This window comes from Egretta garzetta, unplaced genomic scaffold (assembly GCF_000687185.1).
Source record: "Egretta garzetta isolate BGI_Z169 unplaced genomic scaffold, ASM68718v1 scaffold62, whole genome shotgun sequence".
Lineage (NCBI taxonomy): Eukaryota > Metazoa > Chordata > Aves > Pelecaniformes > Ardeidae > Egretta > Egretta garzetta.
Window position 1 is genome coordinate 2,689,443 of NW_009258947.1, and position 19,980 is coordinate 2,709,422.

At 35.2% G+C, this 19,980-nt stretch overlaps 1 protein-coding gene across 1 annotated transcript in view; it reads left to right on the forward strand.

Annotated features, from left to right (window-relative positions):
- The window catches only part of SNTG2 (syntrophin gamma 2), a 185,131-nt gene that overhangs the window by 150,336 nt on the left and 14,815 nt on the right, over nucleotides 1–19,980 (forward strand). Inside the window, exons 16-17 of the mRNA XM_035889921.1 lie at nucleotides 2,791–3,033; nucleotides 18,021–18,113. Coding sequence (XP_035745814.1) covers nucleotides 2,791–3,033; nucleotides 18,021–18,113 — 336 coding nt within the window. The remainder of the gene's footprint in view (nucleotides 1–2,790; nucleotides 3,034–18,020; nucleotides 18,114–19,980) is intronic.

Below are 19,980 nucleotides of genomic sequence, written 5' to 3' on the forward strand. Positions count from 1 at the left end.
TTTTCCTGATAAATAGGCAGCAATGAAATTTATCCTCATTATGCCTTTTGAAAAGATTTTGCTTTGGGTTTGTTTTTTCTCCTTGAAATGTTCCTACTGTTTTGAAACTCAATCCTTGCTTGAATATAATATTCTGGTAATTTCAAGGACCATCTATCCTTAAGGCAAATTCGGTGATACTTTTTCATTACGAAAAATAAGTGTGAAATAAACTACCCAAGATTCAACTCTTTAATGTTCTTGACATTTTAATAAATGAATGCTTAATTGCCAGTCTTCATGAATACATTAGCTAAAGTGCAAAAGCTCAAATTCAACACTTTAACCTCTTTTCTGTTGATTCTTTGGTATAAATGACAATGAGGCAAACTGAGCAAATCCAGAAAGATAGAAAAAAATCATAAGAGATTAAGGTCTCTACATTGCAGACTGAAAGATGGAGTTTGTCTTGTAAAACCTGCTGTTTGGTTGGGGGTGTTCTTAAGGGTTTTCAGAAGCTGGTTAGAACTAGTGCAGAGCTGTGGTGGAGAGGGCTATTGTATATTCTCACAAAAGGTGGCTTTTAAGGTGAGGTGCACTTGTTACTCACCTAATTGTAATCTTCTTATCTATGTTTATTATGACAACAGAGTAAAACATGGAAAATAAGAATCCAATTTGGAAATAGCATTTTAAAAGAAAATGTTATATTTTTGATTTGTGTGTGCACGTACATACTTACATATAAATACACACTTGCCATACACAAACATGCATATGCAAGTGTGTGAATTAAAATTCATCAATGTATCATATCCTTGCATATTCATGGACATTTAGTGGTAACAGCCAGATGATTGAAAATGTGATCTCTTTTATCTCATGTGTTTGTTCCTGTACCTTGCCTCATGCTCCATATTGTTACTGGAACCTGTGTTTTTAGAGGCAAGAATATTAGATAAATTTTTTAAAGCCACCTATCTTTAAAACATTATATTTTCCTTAGTTGCCTGGTATTTTCATACATCACATTTTCACATACAAAGTAAAAAATATTAATATGATTTTCTATGAGCCAGGGTGAGCAGTACTGACTCTTGAAGCAGATATAGGTGTAATACCTGTCGCTCCGTGGCTGCTAAACACCAGATGATACACAGGTATTTTGTTCAGCTTCCTTTTCACCAGTCCAAAGGAACATCATGAAATAACTTTGAGCTTCCTCAAGACTGTTCTCTCCTCGGGTAGCTGCAGAGCCATTTTTGACAACAAAGTGCTATGTACCCTGGTGGCATTATGTGCTGCTTCTGAAGTGCCCCACAAAACATCCATGGCTTAACATACTAGACCTGAGTAAATTGCATAACGTTACATTTGCCAGCTTTATGTGATTCAGTAATTCACCTGCACAAGTAAAATTTTCAGTTCCTATTTGAGTATGTTCATCCTAGTTGTGAATATTAGAGCAGTACACAGAGGATGGTATGCTAGCAGAGCATTTGTTTCCTCTGCTTTTCATTATTAAAAAGTGGATCTTCACTGCTGTCCTGCAAAGGCGGGTTGTGTGTGCAGCTAGAACAGGAGAGACACAAGACCCTGAACTTGTGTTTAAGCATTTATTTTACATGTATCAGAATATTTTACATTTCATTTGGATACTCAGGTTCCAGTTGTTTGTTTATTTTCATGTGCATGGAGTTTCAACTATAGCCTCAATGGGCTATGATGGACTATTAAAGGTTCTAGAAAAATAAATTCTAAATCTTTATAAGGCTTATCCTGACTACAAGATTCTAGGACTTGGGTACCACTGCAAAGCTGCATTCCAGTCTTTTCAAAGCCACCTAAGTCCAGTCAAACATGACTGCTTTTACCTCAGATCTGCTTGACTAGTGTCAAGTCTCCTAAACTCCTAACCTGGAGTGCTAGAGAAAGAAAATTCTGTTTGCAGGTGACTTTAGGAAATAAAAAATAACATCCTCTTTGCAAATTACTTCTTTTGTTCTTTCACTTTTTTCTGCCCTATGCCATCATAGAGAAATGGAGATAGGAAAGGGCCCTATCTGATAAATGGAAATTTAAAAAATGCGTAATTTGGAAATTCAGTCAATGAAAGTTCTCAGATGTATAAGGAATAGCTTTTTTATTTAGCTTTCTTTTCCTCTATATTTATGCATCAATGAAGTCTTGAAAGATTAGGGAATTTTCTTGTAAGAATTTGTTTTCATTTACAAAACATTCTGTTACACGGATTTTTTTATTATGAAAGACTAATGTGAAGTTTCTCTTCTTCATCTTGAAGGTGATGGCAGGATCTCACTTCACTCCCGTTGTATTTGCAGAGCAGCTTTGGCAGCTCTTAGGGGACATTTGAAAGCTCACACTGTCACTTCCACAATTATCCCGTGGGTGCTTGATAAATTGCTGCATTCCTTGGTGCTTAGCGTATTGGAACCCAATTAGAACAGAGTAGTTATAGTCTCCTGTAAAGCTGGTGCACAGCTCTTGAATTGTATTCAAACAATTTAGGGATTTCCTTCCTTTTCACTGTAAACAATATATTGCTACAAACTTTTAAATTATGTATGTACTGCTTACATAACTTTGACAGTATTTTGGAACTGCAGCAGTAGCTCATGTTATGTGATACAGGGTAAAGTGAATAAGAAGCAAAGAGAGAAGTTGTCTTTGAAATTATTACTTAATTTTCAGAACATTTCTTCAAGGTAATTATAAAAATAATGACATAATGTATCCAAGTACCCATCACTTACGGAAGACAATGTTGCTTTAACTGTTTGTTTTTGCTAGATGAAGAATCACATACTGAAACATGTCTTTCAGCTCTGGCTTGCTGATGATTGCTGGCTACAAGCAAACTTGTATTTAGGTATTCATCAGGACTTTGATCTTGAAGACCAGAGGCCATATTGTTTCAGTGTTATGGTTGGACATGGGAAGAGTCATTATTTCAATGTAGAGCTGGGCAGCGAGTTGGCAGTGTGGGAGAAATCATTTCAAAGAGCGATTTTCTTGGAAGTTCAAAGAACGGGGGTAAGTAATGAATAATTTAAATCCTGGAGCCATTTCATTGGTAAAATAAGTCTAACAAAATTTTAGATAACTTGGATGTTTAATAACTGCATCAGATTGATGTTCTCCATGACTAAGGATCTGAGTACACTTTAATACACTGAAGACTTCTGAAAGCTTCATCATCGCATCAATATTTGTATATCAATGACTATGTAATAACAGTCTGTAAGCATGTTACAACAGTTTGAAAATTGGAAATTGACCTTGATTATAACAAACTGGAAATTAATACATTTTACCACTGGAAGACAATTTCTGTGGAGATTCTTTAGCCCCCCATGGGCATTTTATTCCAGAAAGCTTGTTTTCCACTCACATAAGGTAAATTTGTTGTGTTTTACATAATGGTTCTGTTTTCAAAGAATAAATATTTTGCTCTTACATTGTTAATTGTAAGTTGGGATTGTCTTTGTTAACACTGGAAGAGTTTGAAGACTCAGCATAAAAGAGGAAAGTTTATGATAGTCTTAAATTCTCAAAATTAAACAGCAGATTATCACTTTCTACTAGCTAGCAAAATTTTCTCAAGTTAATGATTTTCTCATATCTGAGGGTGCACTTCCCATTAGGTGATTTTAAATTTAATATCAAATTCCTGGTATGGTTGTCTAAATGTGGGTGTCTATTAGCACTGTGGTGACTAAGTTCCTATTAGAATTAGTGAGTGGATTCCAAACAATAATTGCGTTTATCCTAAAGCAGACACTTTCTTGTTGCAACTTAAAGAGCCTCTATACTGTTATATAAACAAGTTATTTGCTGAATGTCTAGATCCACACTCCTAAGTGAACTGGACCAGTGGTATGGGAATGTAAGGATTAAAAGCATGCCTTCTCCAGCATATTTACACAGTTTAGCACAAATACAGGCTTGATCTAGTATGTTCGGATTTTCAGAGACCTCCTAAAGATATTTACAATAGCAAGAGCAATGGATCACAGCATTGCATCAGCACAGCTTGCAAGGAGCAGGAGTCCTAGCACAGGTGTTGAATCAGCTCTTCTAAATCCCCAAATCTCTGGAATTCTAACGAGGTTTGCAGGTGCTTGCTTGGAACCCTTCCAATTATCCCTTCAGGCTGATGAAGTAAGAAAAAAGATTTTATAATGGTGACGTTGGGGCTCCTGCACTTCTGAGAAGGAATGCAGTTCTTCAGAAAAAAAGTGATTCTTCCTGAAAAATTGTTGGGAATCAGGGAAAGATTAATAAATCATACTGAGTATGCATAAAGTATTTTCTCACAGGAACTCTTCGAAAAATTATGATCCAACTCTTTGACCAACCATTCAATGATCCTATTTATTATCCATATAAAAAGCAGGTACTATATAGTTAAAATTAATTATAAGAGGGGTGGAGATTATCTGGTTCTGTAGCTGATTCAATTTCTGAAGTATTTATTGTTAAATATCAAAACTTGTTCTTTTACAACCTAACAGTCTTAAAATTAAGGGACAATTCTTTGCTTGTGCAATGATCTTTTGTGATTTGAATCCAACAGTCTTCTAGACTGATATCACACAGAAGACATTAAATATTTCTTCCAGCTCTGGCTTAACCTATATGAAACCTCCAGGAGAGGCATTCAGTTAAAATCCTGATTACAGTGCTTCAGTCTCCATATGGGTGTTCCCATGTCTTAATTTTCTCTCACTCAGTCGCATACATTCAAGTTTTTTGTAAACCACTGTGTCAGTAGGATGCAAAGCACTGTGGTCACTCTCCAGCAGTGAAAAATCTTTTGACTCTACTATTTTCTTTCTTCCTTCAAAACAGAAATGCTGCTTTGAATGTCCTTCTTTTCAGAAGGGTATCAAGAGCAGCATGAATGAGGTGCAATTTAACATTACATAGATTATTTCAAGCCATAGAAAAAGAACTGGCATTTCAGTATCTAGAAAATTGAAGGTTGTCACTGGTAAGTTAGATTGTCCACAAAAATTCTTTCTTTTGGAGAAGGGCCATAATTGCAGTTGGAAATTCATTTTTATTCATAAATGACTGGGCAAGATATATGGCAGGGGTTGGATTGCACTGTGTCATTTCAGCCATTCTTATTTAAATGTGGCTTGGTTCAGTCTACTATTGAGGGTCCTTAGGACCTTGCTTTGACAGAGTTGTTGTTAACCTTATCCTGTACACGTTATTTTATGTTTGGTGTTTCTATAAGAAGAGTTATATAATAATAGTATTTCTGAGAAGATTCTGTCTTTATACCGTTTATGAAAAGAAATGTTAAGGTGCAATGGTATGTTCAAAGGTGGTTTTGAATTTTATACTGTCCATGTTTTGTGATTTTTTTTATACATTTCTTCTGAAAATGGCAGCAATGTTAAATGACAGAAAGAATGCAATAAGGCAGGAAGAAATCCCCCTCACAATATTGTTCCGCTTTCAGCTATCTTAAAGCCATATTTCAAGCTGCAAATGCTTACAAAAAGGAGTCTACCGAGAAACTGTGAAATTCCGTGGTCCTGATATGACAAATCTATTTACAAACTATTATAGGAAGTAAACTTATGTTAAATCCATGTGCTAGAAATATCTATATTTTCTTCCTATAAAAGATATTGTAGTTGCTGCTGGCATCATTTGGACAGATGGGGGCAATAAAAATGCAATAGAAGTAGGGCAGGAAGACAGTTGAAAGGCAGAAAAAGTGCTGTTAAAAAGTATTTCCATCAGATTGGTAATAAAAGTCAGCATTGCAGTGGAGGAAGATAGGCAGTGAAGTCCTCTCAATCATAACAAGAAGTTCAATCACCTCCCATAAATCCCAGCAAGCCTCTGTCTCACCTGGAACATCCTAAACAGTGCAAGACCAATTAAGTAATTTTACTTCTTTGGATTTTTTTTTCTTTTTTAAGGTTTTTACAGTGTAAACAGTCTTCAAAAATAAAAGGCACTTTTTCCAGGTCTCTTACTAATTCCTTGACCCTTCAGGATAATCTTGTCAGTACTATGGGATTTTTATTCCATGTTTTTTTCAGTGTTGTCTTTTGTAAGTTACTTCCTCAGTATTCTTTCTCTCCTCAAAATGTTCTTTCCAAAGGAAATTATCTTGACCCATCCAAGTCTTGGATATGATTGTTAAATTAATGCAGAAATATCTTGATAGGATGGTTTGGATCTTTGGGACCATCAGTCTTCTTCCACAGGACAGAGAAGGGTATTACAATGAATGGTATTTGGTAGTGGACAGAGGCAAGAGTGACAGTAATACATTTTACTGTCAGCTGTGGAAAACTTAGGCTAACTGTTTTGGCATCTTAAAACTTTGTACTTGTTACATGAATGGCAGAAGACAGAGAAGAGGAATCTGCCTCACAAGATGGAAGAGCTCTCAGGAGACATGAAAGAAAGTTTTCCCTTCGTGCTTCCAGCTGTGTTGCAAATGCTGCAAGCCCTTTTGAACCCTCATACAGCTGAATAATCCAGTTTCATGAAACCATTTACTTTTCTTGGACAAAAAATATTTGTTTAATATGAGTTACTGCAAAAATTAAAATAGGTCAGAAGTTGGACTCCACTCAATCATAACAGAATAATCAAAAAGTTTTGCTGCATGGTTATTTCCTGTGCTTAAAGGTAAGTACTTCTAGCAAACTTCTTTCCATTTTGTTCTGTAACTCAATGACTGATCTTGACAGACAAATAAACCCTGGAAATAAAAATATAATATATAGTTGTTGAGGGCAGGGATATGAATATATTGTGCTAAGAGAAATGTTAGCAGTAGAATTCGTGTTCCTGGAGGCATATACATTAAAAATAACAAAAAAAAAAAATCACAGATGTTGTAAAAGTATTTCACTTAAGTCCATGTCATGTGAACATTTTTGGAAATCCAAAACCAGTTTATAATGAACATAAATGTATGATGCAATTATCCCGTGTTTATCTTCTTTATCTTTCGGTTAACATGTATCTGCTTCTGTGGATGTTTTAACTTTCTGTATGCATTTTTAACATTTACTTATTTTCCTAAGAGTTAACAACAAACCATTCTCTATAGTGAAATTCTTGATGCTGAACACGTAAGCCAGACTGGCTCATTGTGGCCCAGAATTGCTCGATGTTTATGTCTGTTCCTGGATAAATGCAAAAATAATTATTAGGAATAATTGTGCATGCAGACCTGGAGCTTTGTTTATATAGGATTCCTATTTCAATTTTCTTTTCACCAATATTGTGCTGCTAAAACACCATGATTAAAATTCCTTAAAAAATAAACAATAGTTAAAACAAATGCAATTAATCAATTCCTTTTCTGTTTTTTAAGCAACAATGAATTCCCTTTAAATATTGGTTGATCCGGCCAATCTCTGTTTTCATGTGTGAGCATGAGCAGTGTTCTACAGTTATGAAAGGTTCCATACATGGGAGTGACATACCTTACAGTATCCTTAGTTCACCATCTTCCTGTTCCAGACCTTAACATTTCCCACTATACACTGTGCATTCTTCAGGATGACCTATATGAAATGCCTGAGGAGTCTACAACGACATTATCGATGACTAAAACAAAACAAAACAAGAAAATCAGTATTATTTTGAAGAAGTGGTTTACACAATATCCTTTCCTCAGCTTTGTATCTCTTCCCCTTTTTGCTTTATGGACTATCTCCGATTAAGTGTCTGATCCTGGTTACTTTTTGCTATCCTCTCTTCTATTAATCTCTCTTAATTTCCTTGTAATATCTTGTCATAGATTTTACTAGTTCATCAGTTTTAATTAATTTCTAACCCATTCATAATATTCTCTTCTGAGAAAGATGAAGTTGCTTTCAATGAAACATACATTGTTTATTGTACAGATCCTTTTAGAATCCATGCTGTTGAGAGGTTTTGGTTTTACCTCTTGTTTTTCTAGTAAAGGTTTATGATTTAAAAGTTTTCTTTATAAAACTTATCCATGTAATACTTCCCTCTCATCCCTCCTCTGCACCTCAGAAAATAATCTATGCAACCTCCTCATTCCTACAACTGCTTGATGTTTGTTCTGGACTGTTACCTAATTTTACATGAGTATTTCTGTTAAAAATAATCTGAAAGGGTTCATTAGAACTAATTAAAAACATACAGAAGAGAATAGGTTGCTTCCAACTGATTTCAGTAACTACTTCAGGAAAGCAGTATTTTCTCATAATTTCTCTTTAAAAGCATTCAGTTGACTATGTTGAATAAAATATCAATATATTAGTGACTGTATGCACATGTACTACTTCCTAACCTGTCATAAACAATAATTAGTTTATAACATGAAAAGCAATGCTTGTATTTCAAGTCACCTACTTCCTTCTATGATGTTTAAAATCACTTATAATGATGAGACATCAAAAAGAAAGAATTACACAAAACTACACTGACATTTTAAAAACCTATGATGTCTTCACCAAATTAAATGGATAAACAGCTCCCATATTTTGAGCAGTTACAGAACGAGCCAAAATTATTTTATGTATCTGGGCTTTTATTCTCAGTCCACTAGAGATAACAATAAACCCCTCATGATTTCAAAATGAGGAGCCAGCTGGAGAAATTCCTTTACATAAAAGTTCAAATGGCTTCTAAATGATGGGGTTTTTTGCCACTGAACATCAATGCATATTATAGCAACATTGCTTTATATGTGCTTAAAGTTGAGTGTTCAACAAGGCACTGAGAATGTGAACAGTGATGTGCACTGGTCAGTGATGTGTGTTCTTTGCATTCCCACTGTATAGTGGCCAAGCTGCAAGGAAGTGTGGAATCTGAAACCTTTTTTTTTTTTTAATCGTGAAAGGTACAAGTCCAATTGAAGACTTTAGATTTAGAGACAACTGAAGAAATGAGTTTGTGATGTTTGGATCCATGCAGCCTAAAAGAAGTTTAGTTCCTGGGTCTCCCTGGAACATGACATAAAAGGTGTTTTCTAGTCATTCTCCAGTGGCATTTTAAATTGCATCTTACTACAACTCAAGTTAGATGTAATCAGAATACATCTTAGAGACCATCTCCTCACTGGGACTTCAGCAGAGATTAGGTATCTTTCAACTCATCGCCCTATCACAACTAACCTTCCGACTACCTGATTTCTGAGATGCTCAGAAGACTTTTGGTGCCTCAGTAACTCTGTGGTCAAAACAAACACAGTCATTGTTTCTGGGCATCTTTGGGAATTAAGTGGTGCTTGAGGAATGGTAGTCTAAATCACCCTCTGAGACTGAGCAAAAGAAGTCCACCTCAAAAAACAAATCTAGCAGAAATTAGGCAGTCTGAATAAGAAGTAATTGTCATTTCTAGCTTATGACTCTATTAATTCTTCATGGTAAACTGAGAAGATGAATAAAACAGGATTGGCTGATGGCAGCGTAATCCTTGTGTGCTCCAAATAAGGTATTTAAAATTCAAAAATGTTAAATACAGCTGGCAATGCTATGTTAATTTTATATACCGTGATGATGAAGAAGCATATATGAAACAGAATTATATACAGGGTTCCCTTTAAAAATGGAAATGCCACCATATGCTAATTTCAAAACTAATTTCTGAAACAAACAAAGCAAACTGAATATCCTCCTTAAATTCAGGTGAAATATTAAACAGCAGTTAGATTAGGTTAGATTTATAGGGTCATCAAAAGATACTTATCAGTTTGTTACCAGAAGCACTCAGTTTAATTACACAGTTAAGTTTTAGATTGTTTTCGTTATGTGCAGAAAGCTTATTACAGTTCCAACTTAACTGGTCATCTTTAGAAATGCTATTAGATCCTAATTCATTTTCACACTAATGCACCATTCTCCCACCCAAAGAAAGATGCTGAGAACCATATGGATTAATTGAAAATACATTTGTAAAAATTATTAATAATTCACCAATTCAGACACCAAGTGAGAATCAAGCAATGCACCTATTATAATTTTTTTAAAAAGCAAGAGAATTTACAATTCACATTTAGCCTCAATTCACAAGGCTATTGAACAAAATCTTGTTTACATATTCTGTATTTTAAACATGATTAATATATAATGTTGATTTTCATGAAGCTACATCAATATTTCTAAAAATAGTAATATATTCTTAAAATAAGAAATTATTCATGTTGAAAGGCTAAATCCAAAGACTTATATATCTACATCTCAATATATTTCTTTATAAAGACAAAGATTTGGATAACAACTATGTGGTTGGTTAGTTTAGTCATCTTATTTTCCAGAGGATCTTATAGACGTGGAAATGCATGAAACTACTAAGCTGTCAAGAAGTTATTCTCATGGAATTTCAAATTTATGGAGTAATATGACCATAGAATTTTGATATTTTATGTTTCCAAAAGTTGGTGTTCCCTATTAGAGTAATATGACCATAGAATTTTGATATTTTATTTTATGTTTCCAAAAGTTGGTGTTCCCTATTATTCTCCTCCTGTGATTCCTTTTTAAGAATCAGGTAGATGATAAACAAAATCCCAGTCCAGGCATCATTGATTCAGAACTGAATTTTGTACTCAGTAATGTCTCTTGTTGACATTTCTAATTAAAACCCTTTTTCAGCTGCAAAATTCTAGAATTTATAGATCACCACAAAAGAAAAAAAAACCCTTTATTATATAATAACAAAGTGTATCAAAAACAACTCAGTGCCTTTGCTGAAGGAAACCAGTAGAGTTCCACTAAGATGAACAATGCCAGCCTGATTGCTATGATTGCTATTGAGAATCTGCCTCAGGTATGTGAAAATATACTTGGGACAATCTACAGGTAGGAAACTGTTCAGCATTCAAGTCACCATTGTATCCTGCTTTTCTTTACGGAAAAATGAGTTGCTACAAAACCACAAAGCTCAGTCACAGAGATGAGGATGCACAACCCGTTCCTGGCGTAAGACAAGGCTAAAGAATTTTCACTGCTAGAGGATGACTGCTGCTAAGCTGCTGGCCTTTGATTTTGTCCACCTACCTCCATTTCTCTCACTGCCTTTTCCTACAACCAATTTAAGCCATAGTCTGCTTGTTCAGCAGAGGAGGTAGGAAGTCTTCTTTCTTCTGTCAGATTTACATTAACCATAGGTTCATATTACAGAGAGAATGCCATGGCCTTGGGTAGGCAACCATAACTGCTTTATCTGCTCATCTTGCTGAACCTACATAGGTTTAGGAAAAACCTATCAGTCTTCCTATGGGAACATAATTCCCTGCAGAGCAACATTTGCTTCAGGTCGCATGTGTGTGCAGCCCTAGTCTCTCTGTGATAGTGGTTTAATGCTTAATCCCAGTTGTGCTGAAGCTTTCTGAAAAGGCAGCTGGCCCAATGCAAGCTCTACTAAGAAAACCATTTTTTTAGTTAGCTGCTATAATGTCACACACATTACAAATTACAAATAGATTAGATCAGATAGATATTTATTTCAGTAAGAACAGCTGTTGTGTGACAGGTATTTTACCTATGAGTGTGGCTTAGATTGTAATAATGACCTAAAGGCAAAAGTTTCAAGCATAACAGTATCCTGAGAAAGCCAGCATTTAAAACATGAACATATTAAGCATAGGTGTTATTTTCTAAAGCACTAAGCACTGAGCTAAACCTCCTTCTACTGAAATCAATAGAAACTTTCTTTGGAAGTTCAGTGAAAGTATAATGAGCCATTAGTTGAGTCCTTTGAAAAATCTTATTTTTAGTGCCATTGTGCCTCTTGCATACATATATGCTGAACCATAGATGCACATCGATGTTTAAAAAAACTAACTATAATGTCTTCTTGAAATCATCAGTTTATAGCACCATCTTTTACAAGACAATGTACTTTTTTATACTAATACCCATTCAAGTACATAAAAGAGAGTCATTTTAGAGCACTAAGATGCAATTCCTTCAAGTGCAGCAACTGCAGATCTTGAAGGAATGTACAAGATTTTTAATTGGATCTGTTTTGGTCCAATAAAGTGGTCTTAATTGTATGTATCCGTAATTATCACAGTTCTGTAATCTTTTTATTGTGACGTGATGAAGTCCTTAAAGGTATGGCCAAATGAGTGGATCTGCCACACTTTTTTAAGTGAACAAGGTATTTATTTGATCACTCTTGCAGAGGTTATTTCGCTGATCCTTTTGCACAGTTACCTGGAATAGGAATACACCTGAGCTTCGGAAATCTGTTCTTGATGAAATTTCTGAAAACTGTCGTGTTTTTGATGAATGTCAGATTTCATTGTCATTTAATTTTCTCTCACGTAATGTGGATTCAGAGAATGAATTACATGAATGTACATGTGCATTGTACTTCATAAATGTCTTCTAAAAGTTTTTCTTAAAAAATATGGTAATATAGAATATAAAATATTTTATTCTAAAATAACAAACAGAATTTTAAAATATGAGAAAGCCAAAATATGTGCATTTTTAATTCAACTATTTAGGAATTTAAAAAGAGTTTTAAAGGTATTTAAAGAGTTTTAAAAGCACTTCTGTTTAGCACAAGTAATTCTACATGAAAAGACTGTTGAAGAAGATTTTGCAGGCTGTCTCCAGAATTAAGGGGTTTAATTTTGTATGCCTCCTAGTACACTCTCTGTATGTGGGCTGAGATATGTTTCTCAGTACAAGCATACAACTCTGGTTGCTCTTATCATCATCTCCACATCCTACTCGGAGGTTTTTTTATGCTAAAAGTGGAATTTTCAAAAAAGCTCATTCGTGACCTAGCCAGTCTCATATTAAGGCTTTTACCAAACTCTACATTTTGGTAAATACATCAGATGCATTAAGAAACCTTACTCCTGTCATTCCTGTATGATTTAATAGCTTGTAAAAAGCTGCTGTATAAAATCTTAATGCAAGAATCTGTGTTCTAAACTGTCTGCTGTCAGCATAAGTTTTTTTCCTTACCCTCACTGTATTTTAAATGCTGTTGTGCATTATTTTATTTCTAATGCATAATAAAAGAGCACATCATTTAGGTCCTTCCCCGTTTCAGGCATTTAAGTTACTCTGACAAGTCCTACAAACTTCCTTCCATTTTTGTACACATGCCACATTGACAGAAAGACTACAAACATGTTAAATGTCATTTTACTAGAAATACTCCCATGTTCTAAGCAAAGCCAAAGTTTTATGAAGATTTTAGCATTTAGTATGTTGATGCCATATCATTTCCACACAGAGGCATAGCACATATTTTAACTTAAAGTCAATAAGGGAATCATACGAATACAGTGTGCAGTATGTATACTCTATGCATATGGATATGGGTAGGGTTCTTGCCCAAATGCTTTGCTGTTTGGTTATTTTTATCACTTTTAGAAAGTATGTGTTGAATACTGTAACATGAGTATAGTGAGAAATATTGTCTGCGTTCCCACTTACGTCATAAACGTTTACAGTCCATCTTAGAGCAAATGTATGCACATGTCTATAAAGTAGTTGACAGGGTAGCAGGGAAAATGTGTAGTTTAAGCAGTAAAGCATAATGGTATTGTCTACTTCCCAGTTACTTTTTGGAAAATAAACAAGCAAAATCATGTATGTCCCAGATTTGTATTCATTTAGAATAGAAGACTTATTTATTTCTGTATTTTGGCTGATCAAAACTGCTAGAATTCCTCCTCAACAGAACATTGCTGAGTCCAAAATGAATTAATGTATTGCATATGAATGCTCTAGTTAAAGCAAAAGTGAGGTTTTTCTTCATGCAAGACAATTGTTAACCACAATGTAGCCAGGCATCAGCTGAATTTTTGAAACTGTAAGCTTGATGAGGCATTAGGAACAACAGCGCTACAGTTATAAAAGTAAACTCCATTAAAAGCAATGCACACAATGTCATTTTTCTGTGTTGCCCTTACATGAGCAACATCGCTGAATCTCATTTGTTCCTTAGAAAATTTATTTGCCAAGGATATAAAGGAAATCTTAGGAAAAGGAATACTGACTGAAAAGGTTGGTAACCAACCACCCCGATTCTTTAAAAATTACATAAATTAGTATTTTTTTACTATGAATCTTTATTGATGATCTCAGAATGTAACATCTCAACTGACAGACATTATTAGTAATCATAATTTTAAAGAACTTTACTGGAAAACATAAATACGTGGAACTTCTATTTCTTGGGCAGAATACAATCCCACATCAGAGTAACATTAAAAGATTGTAGTAAAAACAAAAAATCCAGAGATACTACATTGGACACCTATGACAGAACTTAGGCAAATTTAGGCCCTCCAGCTAAAACATTTCAGTAAGCTTATACTTCAGTAACCACAAAAATCTATTGCATGTCCAGATTTATTTTGAAGCATTTGGACTGCAGAGTCCCTGAAGCAACAGGACTTAATTATGGCTTCAGCCTACCCAGGAGACCCACAGAGTGTGTGCCGAAATCAGAAGGCCTCTGATCTGGCAGGCACACTCGCTGCCTTCTGGCTTCATACTACATCTCTGCGAGGCCAAGAACCCCTACACATAGAAGGCAGCTCAAGAAGACGAGGGGTCCTCTTTTTTCTTCCTTGCCTCTCCTTCCTAAGCAGCTGGTGTCTGGGCTGCAATGGTGCCTATTACCCACCAAGACGTTGTACTTCAAACCATGTCGTAGGGCATTGATTACACATGAAATGGTCCCCCTTTCCATTTGTGTCTCACTGTACAGATATTTGAGGTACATTTGTGCCTTCCTCTTTGAGTGGAAATAAGAAAGTCCCTCTTGTAGTCTTTTACCGTGCATTCATTCTCCAGTTTTAGCATTTATTCACCTCTTGTCTTGGGTACCTAACACCCATTAATCAACTTTAAAGCCCTTCTGCTTAGGTTAGCGGATTTGTTCACAAACACCTTCCCTCCTTCTGAGAGAGTCATCATAACTGATGGTTCATAAAAGCTGGTTTTGAAATTAATTGGCCTGTGATTGAGCATATATGTAAAGTCTCTTCTCGTTGTTAGACAGAATCCTACATCGGTCTTTGTTTTAGAGTACTGAAGCAACCTGTCCCTTGTCCTCTCCCTGTTGTAAAAACTGATGGAAGATAAGCATCAAAGAAGCCTTTCTGTTCTTTCCACTAAGAGGTAATTAACCCAAGCCTTCAATGCTAATTACCTTCTGCAGATTCCGAGATATGTGTGTAGTCATAGAAGATATTAACTGATGTGAATAGCAACAACAACAACAACAACAACAACAAAGTACTGAGTTCCTCAAGCCTCACAATATTAGTTCACCGTAGGATCATGCTGGGATGCACGTGTCAAGGGTTTTGTAGATGGGAGTGAGACAAACTACTCACCAGCTGATGTGACCTTGTTAGAGGGCTGAAATCTTGCCCCAGGGTAAATGTAGGGACTTAATTTCATTCTGAAGGCTGCAGTAGAAGGGTACTTACACGGCCTCTCTGACATCTCCTGTTCCTAGATGCAGGCCCTCTTTTCCCATCATTTTGCTTCCAGGACTCTCTTTTTCCTGACTCTCTGCCCTACCCAGCCTCCTTACTCCCCTCCAGGAATCTCAGTCCCCTGCAGTTCATGCACAGAACGAGAGTTCAGCTTTGTATCAGCTATTTGCTGAGGAGTGACAGGAATTTAATCAGCAAGAAGGAAATGCTGTTGCTTGCTTTTAACCTTCCCCTTGGAGCAAAGAGGCTTGCTCACTCTCATATGAGCTACTCTGAAGGGCACCCGGTGTGGAGGCATGGACAAGACAGGCAGAGAGTACATGTGCCCAGGACTGCTCAAGGCTGGTATAGACCTAGGCTCAGAAAAATCTCATTTCCAATAGGTAAGGAAGGTTTTTTAAATAACATATTCTTTTCCTCTCTGTTGCTTAAGCCGCGAGTTCTCCAGCTGGCTAATAAGCAGTGCTATTTTACTTTCTGCAAAACTCACTAAAAGACAGTGAAGCCTAGCTTTCTTGTGTTAAACTTCCATTTAAGCAGCTGTAGATAACCAGAGACATTCACACAATTGCAAGGGTACAGGCAGCTGATTCCAAAGGCAAGAATGAGAAGGGATAGTGCTCAGTACTAGTGTTCATGAGTGCAGATGGAGGTCCTTATCACAGAGCTGTCTGAGAACCTGTTCAAAGTCATTGAAGAAATGCCATAGGCAGGCTTTTAAATTTATATGGCAAACCCCAAACTAATTCTGTTGTAAAGAAAACACTATTAGTGTAATTTTCTAAGTATAAACCTTATGTACCTATCTGTAATATTTATCACAGTGAAAATGCAGCATATTCTGTTTGTCTGTAGTGTTTGTGCATGAATAATTTCCAAAACAGTTCCATTATTTGCAAATATAGAATATTTGTAAAATACTCCAAGCTAATTATTTGTGCACAGTTCATTTTAGTATTCACTGTTTGTGGCTGAGCAATTAGATGCTTACCCATTGGGGGAATCTAATTTAATATATTTTTAAAATTGCTTTGCTGAGTCAGACCTCAGCTAGTATATCCTTTTTAATTGGAAAATAATGGAGAGTAAGTTATGACTGGTGCTTAATGCCACCTTATAATTAGTGAGTAAAATGTAGGGATTTTTAAATGTCGTTCTAATTGAATATCAATCACTTAAATCTTTTAAAATGCCAAATAATATGATCTTTGAACACCAATGAGCAAAATAATTTATTCAGAAATAATATATATGTCATTGTTGAGCTGATTATAATACTAATCTGTACTAATGAATTAATTTCACTCCCAGCCCTTTCAGAATGCCTTATAGAATGTCATATCTATAACTCAGAAATGTTTATTTTAGTATAACTTTAAATATTTTTATTAGTGGAATGAGGAAGCCTTTACAATTACTAAATGCAGAAGTTTTAGATTATACTAAAAATCTTTAAAAAACAGTTAAAAGGACAATTTTCAACTTAAGCAAGTTTATTAATGCTTTCAATCTCCTCCAGGCCATTCTTGTGTTAAAGCCATTTTTTTGGAATTTGAAGAAACTATTCAGATACAAAAATTCCATGTAAACAAATGTCTAAGCATGAGGCAGCATTGCAGTTCATGGAATATCAATTAGAGCAAAGTAATGCTCCCTTGGAAGAAAAAAAAAAAAAAGAAGAAAGATTTCGTAAGGGCACAAGGGTATCATGTTAACAGTGGCAGGTAAGGTGAGGCAAGGAAAGGCTGGAGACAGGATCTGATCTCTGTTCATGCTGAAGGCAATGGGCTTTTTGCCATTAACTGTGAATGGCGAACATCATCAGGCTGTTTCATATTACAGCAGCAGCAGAAGCTTTTTCATGTGGTTTCAGAATCTGTCGTATACCCAAGTTAGCTAGCCTTAACAACACAAGTAAAGAAGAATGTTAATTGACTTCTTACTGTAAAGCTTATTCAGAAGTTTAAACAGAACTTCTGGGTTGTGTTAGTAAAACCATTTTTTTCTTTCTAACCTGAAAGGTGATCAAAGAATTGGCATATATATAGCACTGTCTAGCAAGTATCAGTGCTAAGTAATGAGTGATCGTTTTTAGTTCTTATTATTCAATTACATTAACTAACATAGTACTGCACTGGCATGTCACCCGAGTTTACAAATGAAAAAAATGTTGCAAAATAAAAAAGGCTGTCTACAAAGTTTAAATCAGGCAGAGAGGTCAAGTAGAGAGATAGCTTTTTCATAATTAGATTGCAATGACTAAACATTTAGGCACCGTTACCTGCAGATTTGCTGGAAATTATGTCAGAAGTAATTAATAGGCCAGGTCTAAGCAGTCTTCCAAAAAGTTTGAAATAGTCAGATTTGGCTTTGTTTGTTCTGTGTTGCATTTTGTAAAGGATGGTTTCCAAGAACAGGGTATTTCTTTGGTAGAAGAGCTCCAGGTAATGTCTAGCTGACGTATCTGATACTGACTTGCAACTGAGTGTCTTCCCCCACAAAAAACCTGCATAAAATACTATTTTTATATGATAAATAACAATGATGGTTGTCTCTCAAAAATTGTACCTTTTTTTTCCAGTCTAAAACATATATGTGCACTTGGCAAGGGGATACCCTGTGTTTCACAGTCGACTTTGCTCTGGGATTTACCTGTTTTGACAGTAAAACAAAGGTAAGAGGAAAAAGAAAATAAAACATAACTCTGTTTTATTTCACTGTTATTGAAGTTATCAGTAACTGTAGTTTTTTATGTTGATCAATAACGGTAATTTTTTATGTTGATGTCGAGTATTTCTCCCTCATACTGTTATGTTTGTTTATATAGAAATACTGAAATGTGGTCAGTTTGGGACTTGAAAGGGGCAATTATAGTTGTGCTTTAGCATGTAAAGATAAATTTTGGAGAAAGATATAAAAAAAGTAATTTCCTTTTCAAGTAATAAAAGCAAAGGGAGGCTATATTTAGCAGAGAACTTGGTTTCTTATAATGAAGAAGCTTCAAGATCTTTAAAAGATTACCAGTCATGAAAAAAAATGAAGTGTCACCTGCTTCTATTCGTTTTGAAGCTACAGATCTAAAATAGGATTAATTATTCTTTCATCATAAGAAATTTAGGCCATGTCTAAAATAAACAGAACAAGGGAAAATGCATTTCAAAGTCATAATCTATAAGATTAAATTCACTTATCTTGCAAAACAGTGGCTATATATAAAGTGTCTACAGAGAATGGTTTGTGATACATGCCAACTTTCAAGCTCTGTCTGTAATTCTACTGTTTTGTATATACTTTAGTGCTACTTTAATTTAAATTATTCTAAATGGATTTATACATTTGTTTGCCAGTAGAAGTAAACTTACATACTGAACACATTTCTGCATTAACAGAGCTGTACAGTAGAATGTCTGTCCTGTGAAATATGGTGTTCAACTCCAAACTGAAGGGATGTTTTTAAGTATATATTAAAGGAATTCAGTCAGTCATTCTGGGTTAAGATGAAGCACTGCATTTTTAAATATTGACACAGGATCTAGTTTTTTTGTGTTGGTATTTTGGGGGTTTGGGACCAAAATGCACAAATTTATTGAAATCTTTGTGTGGAGAAATAATGACCAAGGTTGTCGTTGTTTGAATATTTAGACTAATTGCACTAAGCGTGCTCAAATAAAATTTCAGGAAATACGTTTGCATACCTTTCTCTGCCTCAGGTGATACTGCATCCTGAAGTTGTGCTTTTTGCACAACTGTACACATTTTGCATGTAGCCACAAACTAACTATAGAAAGTAATCTTACCAGTTTAGACTATAGAAAATGTTTCTTTTAAATGTGAAAATTTATTAGGTGTATTCCCACCTTTAAAATTATAAACTTCACTATTGATAGGACTTTGAGCTACAGTGCCTACCTTCAGTATTGATGATGATGAGGATTTAGATCAACCATTGTTGCTTACCTAAGGAGGAATACAGAAAACCATCAGACAGATTGATTCTGTTGTTAAACTGTAAAATTTCTGGAGAGCGCAAGTGCATTTATTGTTCATTTGTGTGAGAGATGGAGGTGTCCTCTCCATCCTTGAGCATGAGTGAGGCAGTAATGGGTAGCTTCTGCAGTTCATCTTACTTCCCATAATTGCCAGCTGGAATTGACTGTGTTGCCCCATACTCATTGCTTTTTCAGAATATTTTCTACCAACACTGAATAGATTGTTGAAGTGGTTAAGCAATTAACAGTTCATTAGGGACACAGCAATTTTGCTGAAAAATTTATTCTTTCTTAGAGATAATGAATTTCAAATTAAAGTCACCTATTGATGCAAAGAAAGCTTTTACACCACAGCAGGTGTTCATACAGGCTTATTAAAATAAAGGCCAGTCCCCTGTCTGCTCTACAACTAGATCTCAAATTTTGGGCAACCAACTCATGTACTCATTAAAAAATGTTCATTTTTACAGTCTGGAAAATAATATTAAAAGGGCCTTCTTATTATGAATGATGAAATAAAAAGGGTAAGAACTTTTGCTTAGAACTGTGGTG